This window comes from Oncorhynchus kisutch, linkage group LG15 (assembly GCF_002021735.2).
Source record: "Oncorhynchus kisutch isolate 150728-3 linkage group LG15, Okis_V2, whole genome shotgun sequence".
Lineage (NCBI taxonomy): Eukaryota > Metazoa > Chordata > Actinopteri > Salmoniformes > Salmonidae > Oncorhynchus > Oncorhynchus kisutch.
The window spans coordinates 26363177-26384881 of NC_034188.2; the positions used below are offsets into that span (position 1 = coordinate 26363177).

Genomic DNA, 21705 nt, shown 5'->3' on the forward strand with positions numbered 1-21705 from the left:
CTACCACAATGGAAAATCCCCAACATTCACTGTAGAATAAGTGGAATTCTGATCCACACTTCTATGGAATGACTGATTTGGTTTACAGACTTAAATGAAAACCTTCAAGGCATCTAATGAGTATAGAGCTTTGGCAGTGTTGTCTCTAGGGAGAAAGGTTTCCAACATCTTGTATCATTATCAACTGTAAGATCATAAATGTCCACTAACTTTTCTTATTACCATACTGTAGCTTCAAAAGTATTTCTATCCTATTCACACTATTTCAATATAGAATAAAGGACAAAAAACATCGTCTTGATTTGATTTTGTATGTATTTTTAGTACTGCTTGAAAACAAGAAAAGCTCAATATTGCACTGGTGCAAACCTCTGTCCATAAGTATTCTGTCTATTATTTGATACAAAATTAATGCATATTATGGTTACTGGCCCAGCATAGGTATAGTGCTAGATAATACCTGGATTGTTGTTTAACTTTAGGACTAAATTTTTTGAATGAATTAAGATCTTAAGAATGAATGCATTTCCTTAAAAACAATCAAATTGGGATGTCGATTTTCAAATGTAAAATCTGAGGGATTTTCTATTTACTTTCTATCTACTATTTTTCATTCGTGAGAAGTTGAACTACTTTCTTTTCATCGCTTCAGATTTGTCTGCCTCTATCAACAAGTGATGCAGTGCAGGTTGACCAATGACAGCTTAGTTCAAACTCTACAGTCTAGTTGAACCTGCCCATCACTTTATAGACTCGGGGCTTTCCAATCCGGGCTCGACTGCCTGTCATTTCAGAGAGACGCCTTCCCCGAATAGATCTCTTCCCTTTTTACTGATTGCAGAATTTGAGAGAACATAGATTTGAAGAGAATGGAGGAGCAACAGCAGCAGAGACACGATGATACGCTCCTGGAGCGCGCAGGGAGCCAGGACGTTATCCTCCCAATAACAACCAACACAAGGTGACATTTATAGCAGTAATTTTACGAAACACATTTTATAGATGTTGCAGTTACTTCGTTACATGCATCTGCGTATTGTCTATAGTATGTTTCTTCATTCCCCAAAGTAAGGTTCAAGTATGTGTAAACTCAAAATATTATATTACAATAATCATGTAGAAAAAAATATGTAAAACACAAAGAAAATCCATCAACAAGTGCAATATTTTATATAACTTATTTACAACGTGTATGCTATTGTGAATTCACGTCATTATTGAAAGTATGCATAAATTATATTGGGAGTATTATCAATGGTTTGAGTCTGCTGATGCTGACTACATTCCCTATGCTTTCAATCGTTCCTTTACACTCAGATGAAGCCTCTGCCTAGTAAATACTGATGTCTCCCAAACCTGTATTTATCATGGGCTCAGGAATGAGGAACAGAAAACAGTGTTGAACATTTTCATTCTTACTGGTTTAGGATCAGCTTTTGTCTCTGCACCGGGTCTCTGATTTGTTTTTGGAGGTGCAGGGATGTCACAAGGACAACCCCATACATGTCAGAAATGCAATTCTGATTCCCATAATCTTTTTAAAAAAGTAAATCATGTTTGGTCTCCATAAATCAAGGTAGAATTTCAATTTGTTTCTCTCCTTATATTTCTCCCTCTCTTTTTACTTTCCATCTAATCTATCACCCCCTTTATCTATCAATCTTGCTCTCATTCCCTCCTGTAGGGCCTCTAACAGCCGTGCTTTTAAGGTAGCAGGGCTCACAGTGCTGGCGTGTCTTCTCCTAGCCGGCCAGGCCCTCACAACCTACCTGGTCTTCAACCAGAGGGACCAGATCCATGGCATGCAGAAGAGCAATGACAACATGCGCAAGCAGCTGAGAAACAGACCACCGGGTAGGGGATTGGAGGAGAGGGAAGGAGGGGTGTTGATGTGTGGAGTTGGTGGCCACAGGAGAGGGAAGTGAGATCTACTTATGTGGAAAGAGAGACTGGGGGGACTGGATAGAAAAGAGGAATGGAATGGGTAGGGGTTTTATTCCACAGAAGCGACCACCCATACAGTCATGAGTCCATATTTTTTATGGAAGTTGCTTTGGATAAAGTGTCTGCTAAAAGGCATATATTATTATTGTAAGAGTTGGGTAAATTACATTTATTGTAATCTGTAACGTCACTTTTGGATTACCCATACTCAGTAATGTAATCCGATTACTTTGTTACTTTTAGATGACTTTCCCTAAGAGGCACAGGTTAGTAGCTGGCAGAGACCGTCTTAAAATTGGATTTGAAATCTAACCTTAACGACACTGCTAACCCTAATGCCTAACCATAACTTTAATTAAAGACCAAAAAGCAATTTTTTGGTTTATATATATTTACAATATAGCCAATTTTGACTTTGAAGCTGGCCCATTCTACCTTAAGGACGACTCGTCCCAATAAATGTCAACCTGCTTAATAGGCATTAGAATAAGACAAAAATGTATATTACCAATTGAACATCTATTGCACGATAAATCAATGTTAGAGTTTACATAGCTGGCTATAAATGGATGTTACATGTTACTTTATGGGTTAGTTATGTAGGCTTCTTCAACCTATTGCTTTCTACTACAGATAATAATACGATTAGATTATATCTTTACCCAAAGTCTGTCAGATTTCCAGTCGTTCCAATGATTTAATACCCCTTGATCCTCAAGAATAGGACTTGGAAATCTAGATAAGCCAACTTGTTTTACATGAGCATGACTCCAAAAAACAAATGACTATTTAGCCTAATCTTTTCTTTTTGTGTTGTCATGGAGGACTGATTGGGCTCATTGCTTCGAGTTGATAAATAAATGCTGCTCTCAGAAATGGCATGCTTTGAACAGTACAGGAAAGTGCTATTTGCATGTGAAAAACTAGATGGTAGTTTTCCATTAAGAAAATAAAAGCCGCACTCCTGGTCTTCTTAAATGAAACTAGTTGTTGACAGTATGGAGCACAATACCACAGGGGAGTTTAGAAGGGAGGAACTCAAACTTTTATTCCATAGGCTGGGATCAGCACTATGCATCTGTTGTTAACGAGTACATTTTTCACTGGCTGCCCACTGGGGGGGTGTTCATTACTCTGGTTCTGTTGCAAAACGTTTCTTAAACGGAAGCAAGTGAAACGTGGAGGGACCTACCTGAATTTGTCCAATACAAACTCTTGTTTGCTCCCGTTTGGTTCTTAAACGGTTCCCGTAATGAATACACACCTGGACGCAAAAATAATGATTTGATAGGCAGCTTAAACAAAATATACAGTACATTAGTGAACAGCCAACCACCACAATCCGTAAGGTGGAAATAAATGGGAGAGCAGCATTGTGATTCTCATTAATGTGCTATATAGTCTAGATATCAATAATAAGTGATATCAGTATCGCCTGTAGGCTACATCACTGCTGTCATCCTTACCACCAAGCGTGTATTCAAGTTGGATAATCTTTGGATGCCGACAGCAGTCGCACCATTGGAAGACATAGCTTGGACTGTTGCCTACAAAAGCCTATTCCTGTTCTTTTCCCGCGACCCATCAAACGCATTTGGTGTGTCATCATAGTGGTCTGATTTGTGGTTAGACTCGCTCAGGCGAAACAAACCTTTTTTCAACGCTGATTTGAATGTCATTGAGAAAACAACAAAGGTGTAAAATAATTTTCCACAAACATCCTTTCGGAATTTAAAAGTCATGATAAAAATTTGCATCTAGTTTTTCACAAGTTTCTGCGATCTGATTACAATAGTTTAGCTGGTAATGTAACAATTACAAAAAAAATTTCGTCATTACTCCCCAACCATGTTTAATGTAGAAATTTGGGAGGGGCCACCTTCAATCCCAATTGGAAGTGTTTTATCTTATTCACACTGACCTGTCGTCGTCTTCCCCTCTTTGCTCCAGCTGTGGCCCCTGTCAAGATGCAGACACCCATGCTCAACATGGCCCGGCTGATCGACTTCACCGATGAGGACGTCAAGACTCCCATGACGGTATGACTCCTCTTTCCCTTCTTAGAGCAGGTGTTGTTGAACTTTTTCAGCCTGGGACCCAAATGATATATTCTGTGTTTTCCTGGGACCCAAGCGTATGAAAACATGCAACTATATGTACGTATCGGTACATTTCATTGCACTTATGCATAAAACAAATGCAATATAGACAAAAACAAATAACAATTCAATGAAATGAAATACCCATATAAATAGCAATTCACATTTATTTTTCCCCATTTAAAAACACTTCCATATCTGTCTAGGTTGGAACTGTTGCTGTTAAAATACAAGAAATCATTTTCATTCTGAACTGGAATAAACTGATTGATCACATCACACAGATGTATAACAGAACACAAACACACACACAGTCCTAATGAGAGGTGTGTGGCTGGTTGAAGTTTTCAACAAGCATGTCTATTCTGGGCTCAGTTTTTGGCAGTGCAACCCTGAGGTCATGCTCAGCATGGAGTCTGTTTCTGTACTTGTTTTTTAAGTATGCCAGAGTTGAGAACCTTGACTCGCACAGGTATGTGGTGCCAAACTGGATCAGAACATCTATGCGCTCCTCGTTATTTCTCAAAGGTTGTATGGAAAAAAAGAGCGAAACTCATTGCTGTGTTTGGGTTTCTTGACGATTGAGTTCAGTCAGAACTTGTGGCTAGCTTGAGTCCATTTGATGACAGCTGTGAGTGATGGCAAGTGGGAATGATAAGTCAATGGCTGAGAGCGCATCATCTGCTGCTGAACGACAGCGCTGCAGCGTGTGGGTCGCGGAGGGATCTTCAATAAAACTGCAGAGAAAAACATGATGTAAACCACACAGGCGTCTCCCTCCCGCTTGTGCAGCTGCCAAACTGAGCAGAGACACCACTGATACGCATGGAGCGCACTTAGAGAGAGCAGTTGCACATGGCCAAATCAATTCTAGTAATGAATGAAATAACTACACTTTCTCTGACATGTCGCGACCCACTATTAATGGACATTTTTGTAGGGGTTGATATATTATTCATGTGAAAATCAAGTCTTAAATTTGTAAGTGGAAATTACAAACTTTACAAGTCTTTTTAAATGTCAAATACACTACAAGTGTTTAATTTCCTGCAACAAGGTGATCAAATGATGAACCAACATCTGTAAACACAATCATTAAAAAGATAACATTTTCTCTGGATACAGCATGCACACTACTAGAACAATACATTAGACCGATACACACACTAAAACAATATACACTCACAAGACCAGGCATAGTAACCATAACACATGCCACTTCACACAGTTAAGGAGTTCATGGCCTTTGAGTTTAAAAAAATAAAGACAATTAGTCTGTTGATACATTATTAATAGGTCCGCGACCCATACTTTAAGAAAGGCTGTCTTAAAGGCTTTTATGAAATGAGGGGAAACAGCCACTAGATGGCAGCAACAAGCTCACTTGCAAATGTCAACTTGTGTCCCCTAGGACTAAGCTCCCTCTTCCTGCTCCTTTGAAATTAAAATCAAAAAATGAGTATTGTGTATTTTTGTCTGTCTGACTGTCTGCTCTCCCATCAGAACCTGGAGGCCACTGCAGTTGCAATTGTGAGCCTGGAGGAGCAAGTGAAGAATCTGCTGCAGGTAAATGAATAAATAAATATTAATCAATGAATCCACCCTTTGCATTGAAGTCCCCTCTACAAAGACTTTAAATATCAGCCATTGATTGATTGATTATTGTATTGTTCAGAACCCCCAGCTGCCCCAGTTCAACGAGACGTTCCTGGCCAACCTGCAGAGCCTGAAGAAACAGGTGGAGGAGACTGAGTGGGAGGTGAGACTTAGATATGCGTCCCAAATGGCACCCTATTCCTCTTTAGTACACTACTTTTGAACAGGGTCATAAGGCTGTGATCAAAAGTAGTGCACTGTATAGGGACCCTGATAAAATCCCTAAGACACGTGTATGAATATCCATAAATAATCATGACATGGTTACATTCCCTTACAGTATCTTACCCAATGGCTGGGCGGTGTACAGTGTTTTACTATATACCGGTAATGATGCAAGGACCGGTTTGAGTTTTTAAATGACCTTCTAAACCAAATGTGATAGATACTCCGGCGCGTATAATGTCTGTTTTTATAGTTTACTCTGTTTGCTACTTAAGTAATCTCTCTCTCTCTCTCCTGCTGCTACGTGCTCCTAACCACACCAAGCCCTGCCCCTGTCACTCAAGGAGAGAGCAGTTGCTCGACCACTGAGTCATGAGCACGTTCTTGCCGTTCACTCCGCATGGTCAGATGGATGCAACATTCGCTTTCCACTAGCACTCTATAATTACACTTAGTGTGTGTATCTTGCTGTCTGCAAACTACTGTCTGCTAGTTTCTATTCTTGGCAAGGTGTTGTAAAAATAATTACTGTTAGCCTCTAATCGCTAGTTAGCTGGCTAAATGTACTAACAGTCAGAGTGAACGTAGCTAGTTAGGTAATACTGTCTGGTACCAGTGCTGGTGTAGACTTAGATTAGCATTTTTGTGCAACGGTATCTTATCAGAGAGGAAAAGCCGAAGCAGGAATATGTTGGTTAGCTAGCTATACGAAGTAAGAAAACAACATGTAATTTAACATCTAATGAGGGTCATTTGGAAACACAGACCAACACTTTGGTTCCTACCCTGTCAATAATTCCTCAATGGCTTATTCAGTCAGTGTTTTGTCAAACCAGCCTGGCTAGACAATCTGGACCCTTTCTTTCTAAAATGATCTGCCGAAATTGTTGCCACCCCTATTACTAGCCTGTTCAACCTCTCTTTCGTGTCGTCTGAGATTCCAAAAGATTGGAAAGCAGCTGCGGTCATCCCCCTCTTCAAAGGGGGGGGACACTCTTGACCCAAACTGCTACAGACCTATATCTATCCTACCGTGCCTTTCTAAGGTCTTCGAAAGCCAAGTCAACAAACAGATTACCGACCATTTCGAATCTCACCATACCTTCTCTGCTATGCAGTCCGGTTTCAGAGCTGGTCATGGGTGCACCTCAGCCACGCTCAAGGTCCTAAACGATATCTTAACCGCCATCGATAAGAAACATTACTGTGCAGCCGTATTCATTGATCTGGCCAAGGCTTTCGACTCTGTCAATCACCATATCCTCATCGGCAGACTCGACAGCCTTGGTTTCTCAAATGATTGCCTCGCCTGGTTCACCAACTACTTCTCTGATAGAGTTCAGTGTGTCAAATCGGAGGGTCTGCTGTCCGGACCTCTGGCAGTCTCTATGGGGGTGCCACAGGGTTCAATTCTTGGACCGACTCTCTTCTCTGTATACATCAATGAGGTCGCTCTTGCTGCTGGTGAGTCCCTGATCCACCTCTACGCAGACGACACCATTCTGTATACTTCCGGCCCTTCTTTGGACACTGTGTTAACAACCCTCCAGGCAAGCTTCAATGCCATACAACTCTCCTTCCGTGGCCTCCAATTGCTCTTAAATACAAGTAAAACTAAATGCATGCTCTTCAACCGATCGCTACCTGCACCTACCCGCCTGTCCAACATCACTACTCTGGACGGCTCTGACTTAGAATACGTGGACAACTACAAATACTTAGGTGTCTGGTTAGACTGTAAACTCTCCTTCCAGACCCATATCAAACATCTCCAATCCAAAGTTAAATCTAGAATTGGCTTCCTATTTCGCAACAAAGCATCCTTCACTCATGCTGCCAAACATACCCTTGTAAAACTGACCATCCTACCAATCCTCGACTTTGGCGATGTCATTTACAAAATAGCCTCCAATACCCTACTCAACAAATTGGATCACAGTGCAATCCGTTTTATCACCAAAGCCCCATATACTACCCACCATTGCGACCTGTACGCTCTCGTTGGCTGGCCCTCGCTTCATACTCGTCGCCAAACCCACTGGCTCCATGTCATCTACAAGACCCTGCTAGGTAAAGTCCCCCCTTATCTCAGCTCGCTGGTCACCATAGCATCTCCCACCTGTAGCACACGCTCCAGCAGGTATATCTCTCTAGTCACCCCCAAAACCAATTCTTTCTTTGGCCGCCTCTCCTTCCAGTTCTCTGCTGCCAATGACTGGAACGAATTACAAAAATCTCTGAAACTGGAAACACTTATCTCCCTCACTAGCTTTAAGCACCAACTGTCAGAGCAGCTCACAGATTACTGCACCTGTACATAGCCCACCTATAATTTAGCCCAAACAACTACCTCTTTCCCAACTGTATTTAATTTTAATTTATTTATTTATTTTGCTCCTTTGCACCCCATTATTTTTTTATTTCTACTTTGCACATTCTTCCATTGCAAAACTACCATTCCAGTATTTTACTTGCTATATTGTATTTACTTTGCCATCATGGCCTTTTTTGCCTTTACCTCCCTTCTCACCTCATTTGCTCACATTGTATATAGACTTGTTTATACTGCATTATTGACTGTATGTTTGTTTTTACTCCATGTGTAACTCTGTGTCGTTTTATCTGTCGAACTGCTTTGCTTTATCTTGGCCAGGTCGCAATTGTAAATGAGAACTTGTTCTCAACTTGCCTACCTGGTTAAATAAAGGTAAAATAAATAAATAAAAACAACAATGTATTCAAGGTTCTGCCCACTATATTCCAACTATAGAATCAGAACAATTGTTATATTTCCATGATTCTAAAAGTTCACCAATGTTTGCCCATATCATCCTGTGTGGCACAGTGTGGAAATTATAAATAAAGTGCAGGAAATCCAGAAATGGTTGAAAATGCTGAATTTTTTTTTGTTTGGAGTTAGATTGAACAGTATAGGTGGAGAAAGCCCCATTGAAATCACTTACAATGTATGTGTTGCCACCCTAGGCTCATAAGATACTCACTAAGCATATTTAGAACATTTATTATTCAAAACATAAAATACCATATCGCCCAACCCTATCTTACCCTGAACCCTGAATGTGTCCCTCAGGGCTTTGAGACCTGGGCGCGTTATTGGCTGCTCTTCCAGATGGCCCAGGAGAAGCCCCCTGTTCTCCCCACACCTCAGCCAGGTGAGCTTACCCCTCCCCCCCATCAACACCTCCAAACCCCCACACCACCTCCTCACCCCCACCACCTCATCCTCATCCCACCACCTCATAACTTCATGTCTCATGTCTCTCCCTCTCTTATTTCTTCCACCCCACCCCCTTAACCAAGTATTTAATATAAATTCACCATTGCTCTCTTCTTTCCCTCTCCTCTCTTCTTTCCATCCTCTCTCTTCTTTCCCTCTCCTCTCTTCTTTCCCTCTCCTCTCTTCTTTCCCTCTCCTCTCTTCTCTTCTTTCCCTCTCCTCTCTTCTCTTCTTTCCCTCTCCTCTCTTCTCTTCTTTCCCTCCTCTCTCTTCTTTCCCTCCTCTCTTCTTTCACTCTCCTCTCTTCTTTCACTCTCCTCTCTTCTTTCCCTCTCCTCTCTTCTTTCACTCTCCTCTCTTCTTTCACTCTCCTCTTCTTTCCATCCTCTCTTCTTTCCATCCTCTCTTCTTTCCCTCTCCTCTCTTCTTTCCCTCTCCTCTCTTCTTTCCTTCCTCTCTTCTTTCCCTCTCCTCTCTTCTTTCCCTCTCCTCTCTTCTTTCCCTCTCCTCTCTTCTTTCCCTCTCCCCTCTTCTTTCCCCCCCTTCCCTCTCTTCTCTCTTTTTTCCCTCTCCTCTCTTCTTTCCCTCCTCTCTCTTCTTTCCCTCCTCTCTCTTCTTTCCCTCTCCTCTCTTCTTTCTCTCTCCTCTCTTCTTTCCATCCTCTCTTCTTTCCCTCTCCCCTCTTCTTTCCATCCTCTCTTCTTTCCCTCTCCTCTCTTCTTTCCCTCCTCTCTTCTTTCCCTCTTCCCTCTCTTCTTTCCCTCTCCTCTCTTTCCCTCTCCTCTCTTCTTTCCCTCTTTCCTCTCTTCTTTCCCTCTTCCCTCTCTTCTTTCCCTCTTCCCTCTTCTCTCCCTCTCCTCTCTTCTTTCCCTCTCTTATTTCCCTCTCCTCTCTTCTTTCCCTCTTCTCTCTCTTCTTTCCCTCTCCTCTCTTCTTTCCCTCTCTTCTTTCCCTCTTCCCTCTCTTCTTTCCCTCTTTCTTCCCTCTCTTCTTTCCCTCTCCTCTCTTCTTTCCCTCTCCTCTCTCTTCTTTCCCTCTCCTCTCTTCTTTCCCTCTTCCCTCTTCTTTCCCTCTTCTTTCCCTCTTCTTTCCCTCTTCTCTCTCTTCTTTCCCTCTCCTCTTTCCCTCTCTTCTGTCCCTCTCCTCTCTTCTTTCCCTCTTCCCTTTCTTCTTTCCATCTTCTCTCTCTTCTTTCCCTCCTCTCTTCTTTCCCTCTCCTCTCTTCTTTCACTCTCCTCTCTTCTTTCACTCTCCTCTCTTCTTTCCCTCTCCTCTCTTCTTTCCCTCTCCTCTCTTCTTTCCCTCTCCTCTCTTCGTTCCCTCTCCCCTCTTCTTCCCCCCCCCTTCCCTCTCTTCTCTCTTTTTTCCCTCTCCTCTCTTCTTTCCCTCCTCTCTCTTCTTTCCCTCTCCTCTCTTCTTTCTCTCTCCTCTCTTCTTTCCATCCTCTCTTCTTTCCCTCTCCTCTCTTCTTTCTCTCTCCTCTCTTCTTTCCATCCTCTCTTCTTTCCCTCTCCCCTCTTCTTTCCATCCTCTCTTCTTTCCCTCCTCTCTTCTTTCCCTCTTCCCTCTCTTCTTTCCCTCTCCTCTCTTTCCCTCTCCTCTCTTCTTTCCCTCTTTCCTCTTCTTTCCCTCTTCCCTCTCTTCTTTCCCTCTTCCCTCTTCTCTCCCTCTCCTCTCTTCTTTCCCTCTCTTATTTCCCTCTCCTCTCTTCTTTCCCTCTTCTCTCTCTTCTTTCCCTCTCCTCTCTCTTCTTTCCCTCTCCTCTCTTCTTTCCCTCTTCTCTCTCTTCTTTCCCTCTCCTCTTCTTTCCCTCTCCTCTCTTCTTTCCCTCTCCTCTCTTCTTTCCCTCTTCCCTCTCTTCTTTCCCTCTTCCCTCTCTTCTTTCCCTCTCCTCTCTTCTTTTCTTTCCCTCTCCTCTCATCTTTCCCTCTCCTTTCCCTCTCCTCTCTCTCCTTTCCCTCTCCTCTCTTATTTCCCTCTTCTCTCTCTTCTTTCCCTCTTCTCTCTTCTTTCCCTCTCTTCTTTCCCTCTCCTCTCTTCTTTCCCTCTTCCCTTTCTTCTTTCCCTCTCCTCTCTTCTTTCCCTCTCCACTCTTCTTTCCCTCTCCTCTCTTCTTTCCCTCTCCTCTTCTTTCCCTCTCCTCTCTTCTTTCCCTCTTCTCTCTCTTCTTTCCCTCTCCTCTCTTCTTTCCCTCTCCTCTCTTCTTTCCCTCTCCTCTCTTCTTTCCCTCTTCCCTCTCTTCTTTCCCTCTTCCCTCTCTTCTTTCCCTCCCATCTTCTTTCCCTCTCCTCTCTTCTTTTCTTTCCCTCTCCTCTCATCTTTCCCTCTCCTTTCCCTCTCCTCTCTCTCCTTTCCCTCTCCTCTCTTATTTCCCTCTTCTCTCTCTTCTTTCCCTCTTCTCTCTTCTTTCCCTCTCTTCTTTCCCTCTCCTCTCTTCTTTCCCTCTTCCCTTTCTTCTTTCCCTCTCCTCTCTTCTTTCCCTCTCCACTCTTCTTTCCCTCTCCACTCTTCTTTCCCTCTCCTCTCTTTTTTCCCTCTCCTCTCTTCTTTCCCTCCTCTCTCTTCTTTCCCTCTCCTCTCTTCTTTCTCTCCTCTCTTCTTTCCATCCTCTCTTCTTTCCCTCTCCCCTCTTCTTTCCATCCTCTCTTCTTTCCATCCTCTCTTCTTTCCCTCTCCTCTCTTCTTTCCCTCCTCTCTTCTTTCCCTCTTCCCTCTCTTCTTTCCCTCTCCTCTCTTTCCCTCTCCTCTCTTCTTTCCCTCTTTCCTCTCTTCTTTCCCTCTTCCCTCTCTTCTTTCCCTCTTCCCTCTCTTCTTTCCCTCTTCCCTCTTCTCTCCCTCTCCTCTCTTCTTTCCCTCTCCTCTCTTATTTCCCTCTCCTCTCTTCTTTCCCTCTTCTCTCTCTTCTTTCCCTCTCCTCTCTCTTCTTTCCCTCTCCTCTCTTCTTTCCCTCTTCTCTCTCTTCTTTCCCTCTCCTCTCTTCTTTCCCTCTCCTCTCTTCTTTCCCTCTCCTCTCTTCTTTCCCTCTTCCCTCTCTTCTTTCCCTCTTCCCTCTCTTCTTTCCCTCCCATCTTCTTTCCCTCTCCTCTCTTCTTTTCTTTCCCTCTCCTCTCATCTTTCCCTCTCCTTTCCCTCTCCTCTCTCTCCTTTCCCTCTCCTCTCTTATTTCCCTCTTCTCTCTCTTCTTTCCCTCTTCTCTCTTCTTTCCCTCTCCTCTCTTCTTTCCCTCTTCCCTTTCTTCTTTCCCTCTCCTCTCTTCTTTCCCTCTCCACTCTTCTTTCCCTCTCCTCTCTTCTTTCCCTCTCCTCTCTCTTCTTTCCCTCTCCTCTCTTCTTTCCCTCTTCTCTCTTCTTTCCCTCTCCTCTCTTCTTTCCCTCTCCTCTCTTCTTTCCCTCTCCTCTCTTCTTTCCCTCTCCTCTCTTCTTTCCCTCTTCCCTCTCTTCTTTCCCTCTTCCCTCTCTTCTTTCCCTCCCATCTTCTTTCCCTCTCCTCTCTTCTTTTCTTTCCCTCTCCTCTCATCTTTCCCTCTCCTCTCTCTCTCCTCTCTTATTTCCCTCTTCTCTCTCTTCTTTCCCTCTTCTCTCTTCTTTCCCTCTCTTCTTTCCCTCTCCTCTCTTCTTTCCCTCTTCCCTTTCTTCTTTCCCTCTTCCCTTTCTTCTTTCCCTCTCCTCTCTTCTTTCCCTCTCCACTCTTCTTTCCCTCTCCACTCTTCTTTCCCTCTCCACTCTTCTTTCCCTCTTCTCTCTCTTCTTTCCCTCTCCTCTCTTCTTTCCCTCTTCTTTCCCTCTCCTCTCTTCTTTCTCTTCTTTCCCTCCCCTCTCTTCTTTCCCTCTCCTCTCTTCTTTCCCTCTCCTCTTCTTTCCCTCTCCTCTTCTTTCCCTCTCCTCTCTTCTTTCCCTCTTCCTTCTCTTCTTTCCCTCTTCCCTCTCTTCTTTCCCTCTTCTCTTCTTTCCCTCTCCTCTCTTCTTTCCCTTCTCCTCTTTCTTCTTTCCCTTCTCCTCTTTCTTCTTTCCCTCTCTTCTTTCCCTCTCCTCTTTCCCACTTCTTTCCCTCTTCTCTCCTTTCCCTCTTCTCTCCTTTCCCTCTTCTCTCCTTTCCCTCTTCTCTCCTTTCCCTCTTCTCTCCTTTCCCTCTCCTCTCTTCTTTCCCTCTCTTCTTTCCCTTCTCCTCTTTCTTCTTTCCCTCTCTTCTTTCCCTCTCTTCTTTCCCTCTCCTCTCTCTTCTTTCCCTCTTCTCTCTCTTCTTTCCCTCTCCTCTCTTCTTTCCCTTCTCCTCTTTCTTCTTTCCCTCTCCTCTCTTATTTCCCTCTCTCTTTCCCTCTTCTTTCACTCTCCTCTTTCCCTCTCTTCTTTCCCTCTCCTCTCTCTTCTTTCCCTCTTCTCTCTCTTCTTCCCCTCTCCTCTCTTCTTTCCCTCTTCTCTCTCTTCTTCCCCTCTCCTCTCTTCTTTCCCTCTCTTCTTTCCCTCTCCTCTCTCTTCTTTCCCTCTTCTTTCCCTCTCCTCTCTTCTTTCCCTCTTCTTTCCCTCTCCTCTTTCCCTCTCTTCTTTCCCCCTCTCTTCTCAAGAACGTTATGTCTGGTAGGTACATAGTGGTGGTGATGGGACAGTTGTCTCATGTTACTATTTGTTCCCCATAGTACCCCTGCATCATCCTGGGGTAAGATGCCCCTCAGAGGAGGGCATCTTACCCCAGGATGATGCAGCTGAAGGAGTACAAGAGTGAGTGTTAGAAACTCAATAACAAACAGACAGAGATGTACAATATATAGACAACGCTTTGGATCACATGTCTGTCTACTGTGTCTCTAGACTGTTCATCTGAATACATTGCATGATAACCTAGTTTGGCACATATGGTTGACTCTTTTCTCTATATTTTGCAGATGAGTAAACCACAGCTCAACCACAGCACCTGATGGCCTTCTTCACCAAGTGTCCTCTCCTATATCTCACCCCTCCCCTCAAAAAAAAAATACCATTTTCCTTCTGTCTATCTCACTCTTCCTTTATCATCATATAGCTAAGTTACCTGGAAGGCAAACCGATCAATGTTCTCTTTTGATTTCTGGATGATTTGCCTTTGGACAGCATATAAGGCTTAAACTATTCAAATGTTATCTTGTGAGCTCAGCTATGTTAAGCATTGCTAGAGATATACATATGAAGTGTATGTTACATTTTACTCCATGCGCACAACACCCAAACTTTCCCATCCCCAAACCCTGACCCTCTGACCCTACTCCTGTCAATATTTACCCCTAGTCCCTTACCTTGGTCCTCCAAACATACCCCTCTAATGGGGGCTAGCCCCACCTGTTTTTTTTCATCTGCCTCTCCCCATAGATTGCCATATCGGCTTTGTTTGAAAGGCTTACTGTCTATATAATATAACATAGATTAACATCTATTTGTCCATCTCTTTAATGCATGCTTTTACTATTATGAATGAGGATCTGGGGAAGTGTTTCTACCAAGAGATGTGAACCAGACAGAATTAATAAAGTATGTTGTTTCCTACTGGAACACTGTTTCAAGACTCTTAGAGTCTATCCTCCACAAAATAACTAAACGTGTAAATAACAATGTAGAAGTAATCAACATTTTAAAATGAATAGATTATTTTGACCTGCCCACATTTCATTGGAAGATGCAGTGTAAACTCTTAACATAGTCTATTAGTTAGAAAGGGACACTAGATACAAATGTATGTGGACATCCCTTGGTGTCCAGAATCCAAATTGGTGGATTCTGCTATTTCAGCCACATCTGTTGCAGACAGTTGTATACAATTGAGCACACCGCCATGCAATCTCCATAGCCTAACATTGGCAGTAGAATGCCCTTACTGAAGATCAGATCAACGTGGCACAGTCACAGGATGCCACCTTTCCAACATGTCAGTTCATCAAATTTCTGCCCTGCTAGAGCTGCCTTGGTCAACTGTAAGTGCTGTTTTGTGAAGTGGAAACGTCTAGGAGCAACAACGACTCAGCTGCTAAGTGGTAGGCCACACAACCTCACAGAATGGGACTGCCGGGTGCAGAAGCGCATAAAAATAGTCTGTCCTCGGTTGCAACACTCACTACCAAGTTCCAAACTGCCTCTGGAAGCAACGTCTGGGGTTGTTTTTCATGGTTCGGGCTAGGCCCCTTAGTTCCAGTGAAGGGAAATCTTAACGCTACAGCATAAAATGACATTCTAGAAAAATCTGTGCTTCCAACTTTATGGCAACAGTTTAGGGAAGGCCCTTTCTTGTTTTAGCATGACAATGCCCCTGTGCACAAAGCGGGGTCCATAGAGAAATGGTTTGTTGAGATCGGTGTGCAAGAAAGTGACTGGCCTGCACAGAGCCCTGACCTCAACTCCATGGAACACCTTTGGGATGAATTTGAACACCGACTTCGAGCCAGGCCTTTATCACCCAACATCAGTGCCCGACCTCACTAATGCTCTGTGGCTGTATGGAAGTAAGTCCCTGCAGCAATGTTCCAACATCTAGTGGAAAGGCTGCCATAACATCCTCTCTTCTTTCATGACATGTTCAACTTTTGGTCATGTATTGTATCTCTAGCTTAGACAGATTTTGATGGGCATTTTATTATTAGGTCAATTAGATTGTCGGGGCGCAGAAATTGTAGGCTAAAAGTTAAACATATGAGAGATTGATTTAGTGAAGATATTGCCAACCAAACCGTCAAATGTCCTGCTTCCATATCTCTCCCCTTGTGGTCAGGCTGAGGGCCACCAGAGGGAGCTGCTGGTCCTGGGTAGAGAGACAGGTCCTGGTAATACAGAGGCCTGTCACTGTGGCCCTGTAGGCCGAGGGACCTGGATACCCAGCAGCACGGGAGGAGGAGAGTCTGCAGGTAGGGCTGGCTGGCGGCCATACAGGATGCAGTCTGCCTGTCCTCAGAACCAACAACTACAGGCAGACAACAAACGGCACCGCAAAGGTGACTTACTCACCTGTATGACACTTGTATAACATATGGTGCCTTCAGAAAGTATTCACATTCCACATTTTGTTGTGTTACAGCCTGAAATTAAAATGGATTCAATTTAATTGTTTTGCCACTGGCCTACACAAAATACCCCATAATGTCAATGTGGAATTATGTTTAGACATTTTTACTAATTGATAAAAAATGAAAAGCTGAAATGTCTTGAGTCAATAAGTATTCATGAGTAAACATTTGCTTAACAAGTCGCATGAGAAGTTGCATGGACTCACTGAGTGCAATAATAGTCTTTAACATGATTTTATGACTACCTCATCTCTGTACCACACACATTAAATTCATTATCTGTAAGGTCCTTCAGATGAGCAGTGAATTTCAAACACAGTCAACCACAAAGACCAGGGAGGTTTTCCAATGCCTCGCAAAGAACCGCACCAATTGGTAGATGGGTAAAAATTAAGAAAGCAGACATTGAATATCCCTTTGAAAATGGTGAAGTTATTAATTAACCTTTGGATGAGTTGTCAATCCACCCAGTCACTACAAAGATACAGGCGTCCTTGCTAACTCAGTTACCGGAGAGGAAGGAAACGCTCAGGGTGACTTTAAAACAGGTACAGAGCTGAATGGCTGTGATAAGAGAACTGAGGATGGATCAACAACATTGTAGTTACTCCACAATATTAAGCTAAATGACAGGGAAAAGGAAACCTGTACAGACTAAAAAATATTCCAAAACATGCTTCCTGTTTGCAAAAAGGCAAGTAAAACTGCTAGAAATGGCGCAAAGAACTGAACCTTTACGTCCTGAATACAAAGTTATGTTTGGGGCAAATACAACACATCACCAACAACATATTTTAAAGATGTCACAACATTTGTCATCGGCAAGGACTAGGGAGTTTTTTTTAGGATAGAAAGAAACCGAATGGAGTTAAGCACAGGAAAATCAGAGGAAAACTTGGTTCAGTCTGCTTTCCAACAGACACTGGAGACAAATTCACCTTTCAACGGGAAAGTAACCTGATAAAATAATTCCACTCTGAAACCTTAACTGTATGAAATTGATCATAATCTGATGTGTGTAGTTTTAGTCGGAATTAGGTTAAACAATATATCTGTATAGTGGAAAAACAGACTGACTGAGCAAGGCGTAGCTTAGGATTTTAACGTGTGTGTGTGTGTGTGTGTGTGTGTGTGTGTGTGTGTGTGTGTGTGCCTAGTAAAATATCAAAAAACAATTCAAACTGTGTTTGGACCGACCTGGCTAGGCCTCAGAGACTTGGGAGAGGACAGGGAGTACTTCTCAAGGTTTCCCTAATCTCGGGGGAATGGAACTGTGGCTGGGTAGTGATACAGTGGTGAGAACTGTGTGGAGAAGGATAATAATCATCTACTGTTTGTGCGTATGTATGTGCGTAGGATACCTACTGTTTGTGCGTATGTATGTGCGTAGGATACCTACTGTTTGTGCGTATGTATGTGCGTAGGATACCTACTGTTTGTGCGTATGTATGTGCGTAGGATACCTACTGTTTGTGCGTATGTATGTGCGTAGGATACCTACTGTTTGTGCGTATGTATGTGCGTAGGATACCTACTGTTTGTGCGTATGTATGTGCGTAGGATACCTACTGTTTGTGCGTATGTATGTGCGTAGGATACCTACTGTTTGTGCGTATGTATGTGCGTAGGATACCTACTGTTTGTGCGTATGTATGTGCGTAGGATACCTACTGTTTGTGCATATGTATGTGCGTAGGATACCTCCTGTTTGTGCGTATGTATGTGCGTAGGATACCTCCTGTTTGTGTGTATGTATGTGCGTAGGATACCTCCTGTTTGTGCGTATGTATGTGCGTAGGATACCTCCTGTTTGTGCGTATGTATGTGCGTAGGATACCTCCTGTTTGTGCGTATGTATGTGCGTAGGATACCTACTGTTTGTGCGTATGTATGTGCGTAGGATACCTACTGTTTGTGCGTATGTATGTGCGTAGGATACCTACTGTTTGTGCGTATGTATGTGCGTAGGATACCTACTGTTTGTGCGTATGTATGTGCGTAGGATACCTACTGTTTGTGCGTATGTATGTGCGTAGGATACCTACTGTTTGTGCGTATGTATGTGCGTAGGATACCTACTGTTTGTGCGTATGTATGTGCGTAGGATACCTACTGTTTGTGCGTATGTATGTGCGTAGGATACCTCCTGTTTGTGCGTATGTATGTGCGTAGGATTACTAATTATTATTAAACTCGTGGTCATACAGATCTCGGGGATTGGTAAGAGTTATTGATTATCATTGGAATTAAATTCTCTTGACATTACCTAAAACAGAAATATGTTGCTTACCAAGACAACATTGAATGTTCCCGAGTGGCCTAGTTACAGTTTTGACTTAAATCGACTTAAAAATCTATTGCAAACTTGATCATTGCTGGACAGCCATACTCAACCAACTTGACAGAGCTTGCAAAATAGACTGTTTGAGGATGGGCATTGGCTAATTGAGTGACTGTCAGTGACTGACATTACAAGAGAAAAACTGCTGATGCACACAGCAAAATGTCTTAATTGCACCTTGTGAAATCTACTATTCAAACTCAACAGTAAGTTTAGACACCAACTGGTGGAATTCATCCGAGGGCCTCATCCCTGTCCTAGATCCTAATTTAAGAAAATGTATTTTAAATCACTGAAATAATGATGCATTTCATTGCTATTGCATACATTAAGTTTTAACTAAACCTAGTTAATCCAAAAATCTGTATCTGCAAATGTTCTCTCCCTCTTTCCTCTGTAGCATTGGCTGAGCTAAAGGATATCCTGTGTGCGGGATGACCTCATGGGACAGGGTATCCAAGCAACAATGGCATTTTATTTTAAATAGAAAACACAATAAATAAAATTTAATATTTCATTAACACTTTCTGCACCATATTGTATCTTTGACATTTTACTTGGCACAGGAAATTATAAATGCTAGGTAAATACCCATACTGACAATCATAGCACCACTCAAGTGTTGTGTAATGTAGACGTATTACCCAAACACAACTATTTATGAGTGCACCAATGATATATTGAAGAAAAGACAAGTATTAATACGGCAGAATTCGATTAAACTGGAAAACAAAGGCTAGTTGAAAAATAGGCAGTGTGCATTATGGGTAGCAAATAAACCAGTAACAATGTGATGGAAGGGTCTGCAAGACTCACCTAAAGTACAGCTTCTATTGCATAATTTTAATCTTCAAATAACAAAATAAACTATTTGGGACATTAAATGAAAAATACTGAGTCACTAAAGTAAAATTATATATATATATATATATATAAATGCATGCATCGTAAAAAAAACATTCCAACCTGAATGTCAAGCAATGTCAATGCATCATCTGGTAAATAATGCTGCCAGAGATAGAGATTGTGGTGGAGCAGTGGAATGGGAGTTCAGCAGAGGTCCACTGTCCATAACACAGGTATGTTCAGGCAGAGTCCTGCTACCTGTAGTACAGCTAGGCTTCCAGGCTGATCATAGACATGGGTAACAGAAAGAAGGGGGTGAACTGCCGGCCCAGTAGAACCCAGGATAGGAGGGTGTTGACCAGCATAGACCAGAAGATGACAAATAGCCTGGGGATGCCACTACCATCGTTCAGCAGTACTGATATCAGCAACCCGTTAGCTGCATGCCCTGCCACAATGGCCCACACCACCCCTGAGTAATCCTCCAGGAAACACTGTTCCCCCCCCCCCCCCCCATGCTGGAGAGGTGGGAAACCCAGTTGATGGCCACTCCAAACACATGCAGGTACAGGGGTAGTCGCTGGCTCTTCAGCAACCGCTCTGTGTAGACAGCTACTAGCCCTGAGATGAAATAGTAGACCAGCACAAGGCCTCAGGCTGTGATGTGAAGGCTGGGACTCACCTGGTCCTCAGCCTAGAGACAGGGAGATGTGCAGGGCAGACAGGTACCCAGTCAGGAGCAGAGTGGCCAGGAAGACTCACCTTCATCCACCACCTGCTGCAACAGGAACCCAGACCCCATGTTCTGGATCACACTCATTCTCAGTACGGCATGTCACTAACACTCCTTAAAAAAAGGACAGTCTTGTTGTTCACATCATTGATTCAAAATCAATTAGACCTAGATGGCTGCACCAGGCAATGTTACTAAGGCAAGCAGTCAAACACCCCTGCAATGTAAGCTAACACTCAAGGCACATAACCTTATCCCTTTTACACACTTTATAATCTGATCAGCAGAGAATAAAATATATTTTCCCAGGGCACTGACATTTGCACAAAACCCAAAGCAAACCCACTCTTTCACACCAAAATCCAGTTAAAACCAAATATATTTTTTTTACAGTATACAAAGGAGAGATTTGAGCCTCTGACAAAGAGACATGGTGATTGTGCCACACACCTCAGGCAGTTAGAAGATGAAGCATAGGCCTTGGTTCTTCCCATTACTTGGGTCCTTTTCTAAATAAACTCATATAGTCTTTCAGGGTGCTTTCGATGTTGGGAACCTGATAGTTCTGTGCAGCGTAGATGCCTGTGAATGTTCCCAGTAGCACTCCTATGAGAGCTGAGGAGCGGAGCTTGGCCACCATATAGCCAGCCAGGAAGCCCTTCAGGAAGGGAGATGCCAGCACAGAGCCCCCCTGAGGAAGAACAGGAAACAACAGTCAGGACAAAGGATGCACACAAAATACAAAAATATGCCTTGACATTACAACTCTTTAATGATAAATAATTCATAGTTGATCCTTTATGATTTTTCAGGACTGAGTATGTCTGCTGTTCTGTTTCATAAGGTGACATTTCACCTACTTTTTAACTTTGGATAATAACAACATACCTTCGGGATTCCTTCTGCAAATTCACTCTCCACACGTTTCTGGATGTCTTCCAGCTGATTCTTGAGCTGGTTGAGATCCTTCATCTGTTTGAAGGGATCCTAGAACACATACAAATAAGTTATACATTCAATTAATACAATGAGTATAGGTAACACTGACTGAGGCTTTGGCACCACACTGCCTTTTACACCAGCATCAACAAAACCCCAAATTATGGAATTTTTCGTGGAAGAACTGTGTCGCATTGCTCCAGTTAAAGACACTTGTACGCTCAACGCCCTATTAGACACTTTATGTTTGTGTACCTGTATTGTATTTATTTTTCTACACACCCGAATACCAACAAACCGGTCTGTCCGTTTTTGAGTTAAAGCATGTTGCTGTAGGAATATCTCGATGCGGTTCTAATTATATATATATATATATATATATATATATATATATATATATATATATAGAAAATAATACGATTGAAGCAAAAATCACCTCTCACCTTGTCATCCGCCATTTTTTGCTCGATTGAATGTTCTGTGATCTACTCGTATGCCTGGAGTGGAAAACAACATCAGAGCAATTTATCTTGCCTGGAACATTATTTGCTTTTGCGTACAGTTATACTGATTGCAAGTCAGTTGAGCTGTTTTACCTCTTGCTCATCAAGGTGGATATGGACAGGGTACACTGATCCTAGATTTGTGCTTTATGGAAACGTCTACCTCTTCCAGTTCACGCATTGCTTTCACGTGTCTAAAACGTATTTTCTGATTGGCCTT

At 42.8% G+C, this 21705-nt stretch overlaps 2 protein-coding genes across 4 annotated transcripts; one reads left to right on the plus strand and one right to left on the minus strand.

Annotated features, from left to right (window-relative positions):
- Nucleotides 1-725: 725 nt before the first annotated feature.
- Nucleotides 726-14621, plus strand: LOC109905069 (HLA class II histocompatibility antigen gamma chain-like). Its single transcript, XM_020502220.2, has 7 exons — nucleotides 726-961; nucleotides 1685-1854; nucleotides 3895-3983; nucleotides 5547-5609; nucleotides 5719-5802; nucleotides 8956-9037; nucleotides 13982-14621. Exons 1-7 carry the CDS (start codon nucleotides 870-872, stop codon nucleotides 13987-13989), a joined length of 588 nt encoding a protein of 195 aa, XP_020357809.2. The 5' UTR covers nucleotides 726-869; the 3' UTR covers nucleotides 13990-14621.
- A 4298-nt stretch (nucleotides 14622-18919) lies between these two features.
- Nucleotides 18920-21695, minus strand: LOC109905072 (SLC35A4 upstream open reading frame protein-like). Of its 3 annotated transcripts, none has more exons than XM_020502224.2 (4): nucleotides 21579-21695; nucleotides 21426-21479; nucleotides 20932-21030; nucleotides 18920-20734 (listed from the first exon to the last, which is right to left on the minus strand). In XM_020502224.2, exons 2-4 carry the CDS (start codon nucleotides 21438-21440, stop codon nucleotides 20537-20539), a joined length of 312 nt encoding a protein of 103 aa, XP_020357813.1. In that variant the 5' UTR covers nucleotides 21441-21479; nucleotides 21579-21695; the 3' UTR covers nucleotides 18920-20536. The 3 variants fall into 3 exon arrangements, with proteins under 3 accessions (XP_020357813.1, XP_020357814.1, XP_020357815.1); XM_020502225.2 differs by lacking the exon at nucleotides 21579-21695 and having other exon boundaries at nucleotides 18920-20157; nucleotides 20494-20734; nucleotides 21426-21560; XM_020502226.2 differs by lacking the exon at nucleotides 21579-21695 and having other exon boundaries at nucleotides 21419-21516.
- Nucleotides 21696-21705: the final 10 nt, after the last annotated feature.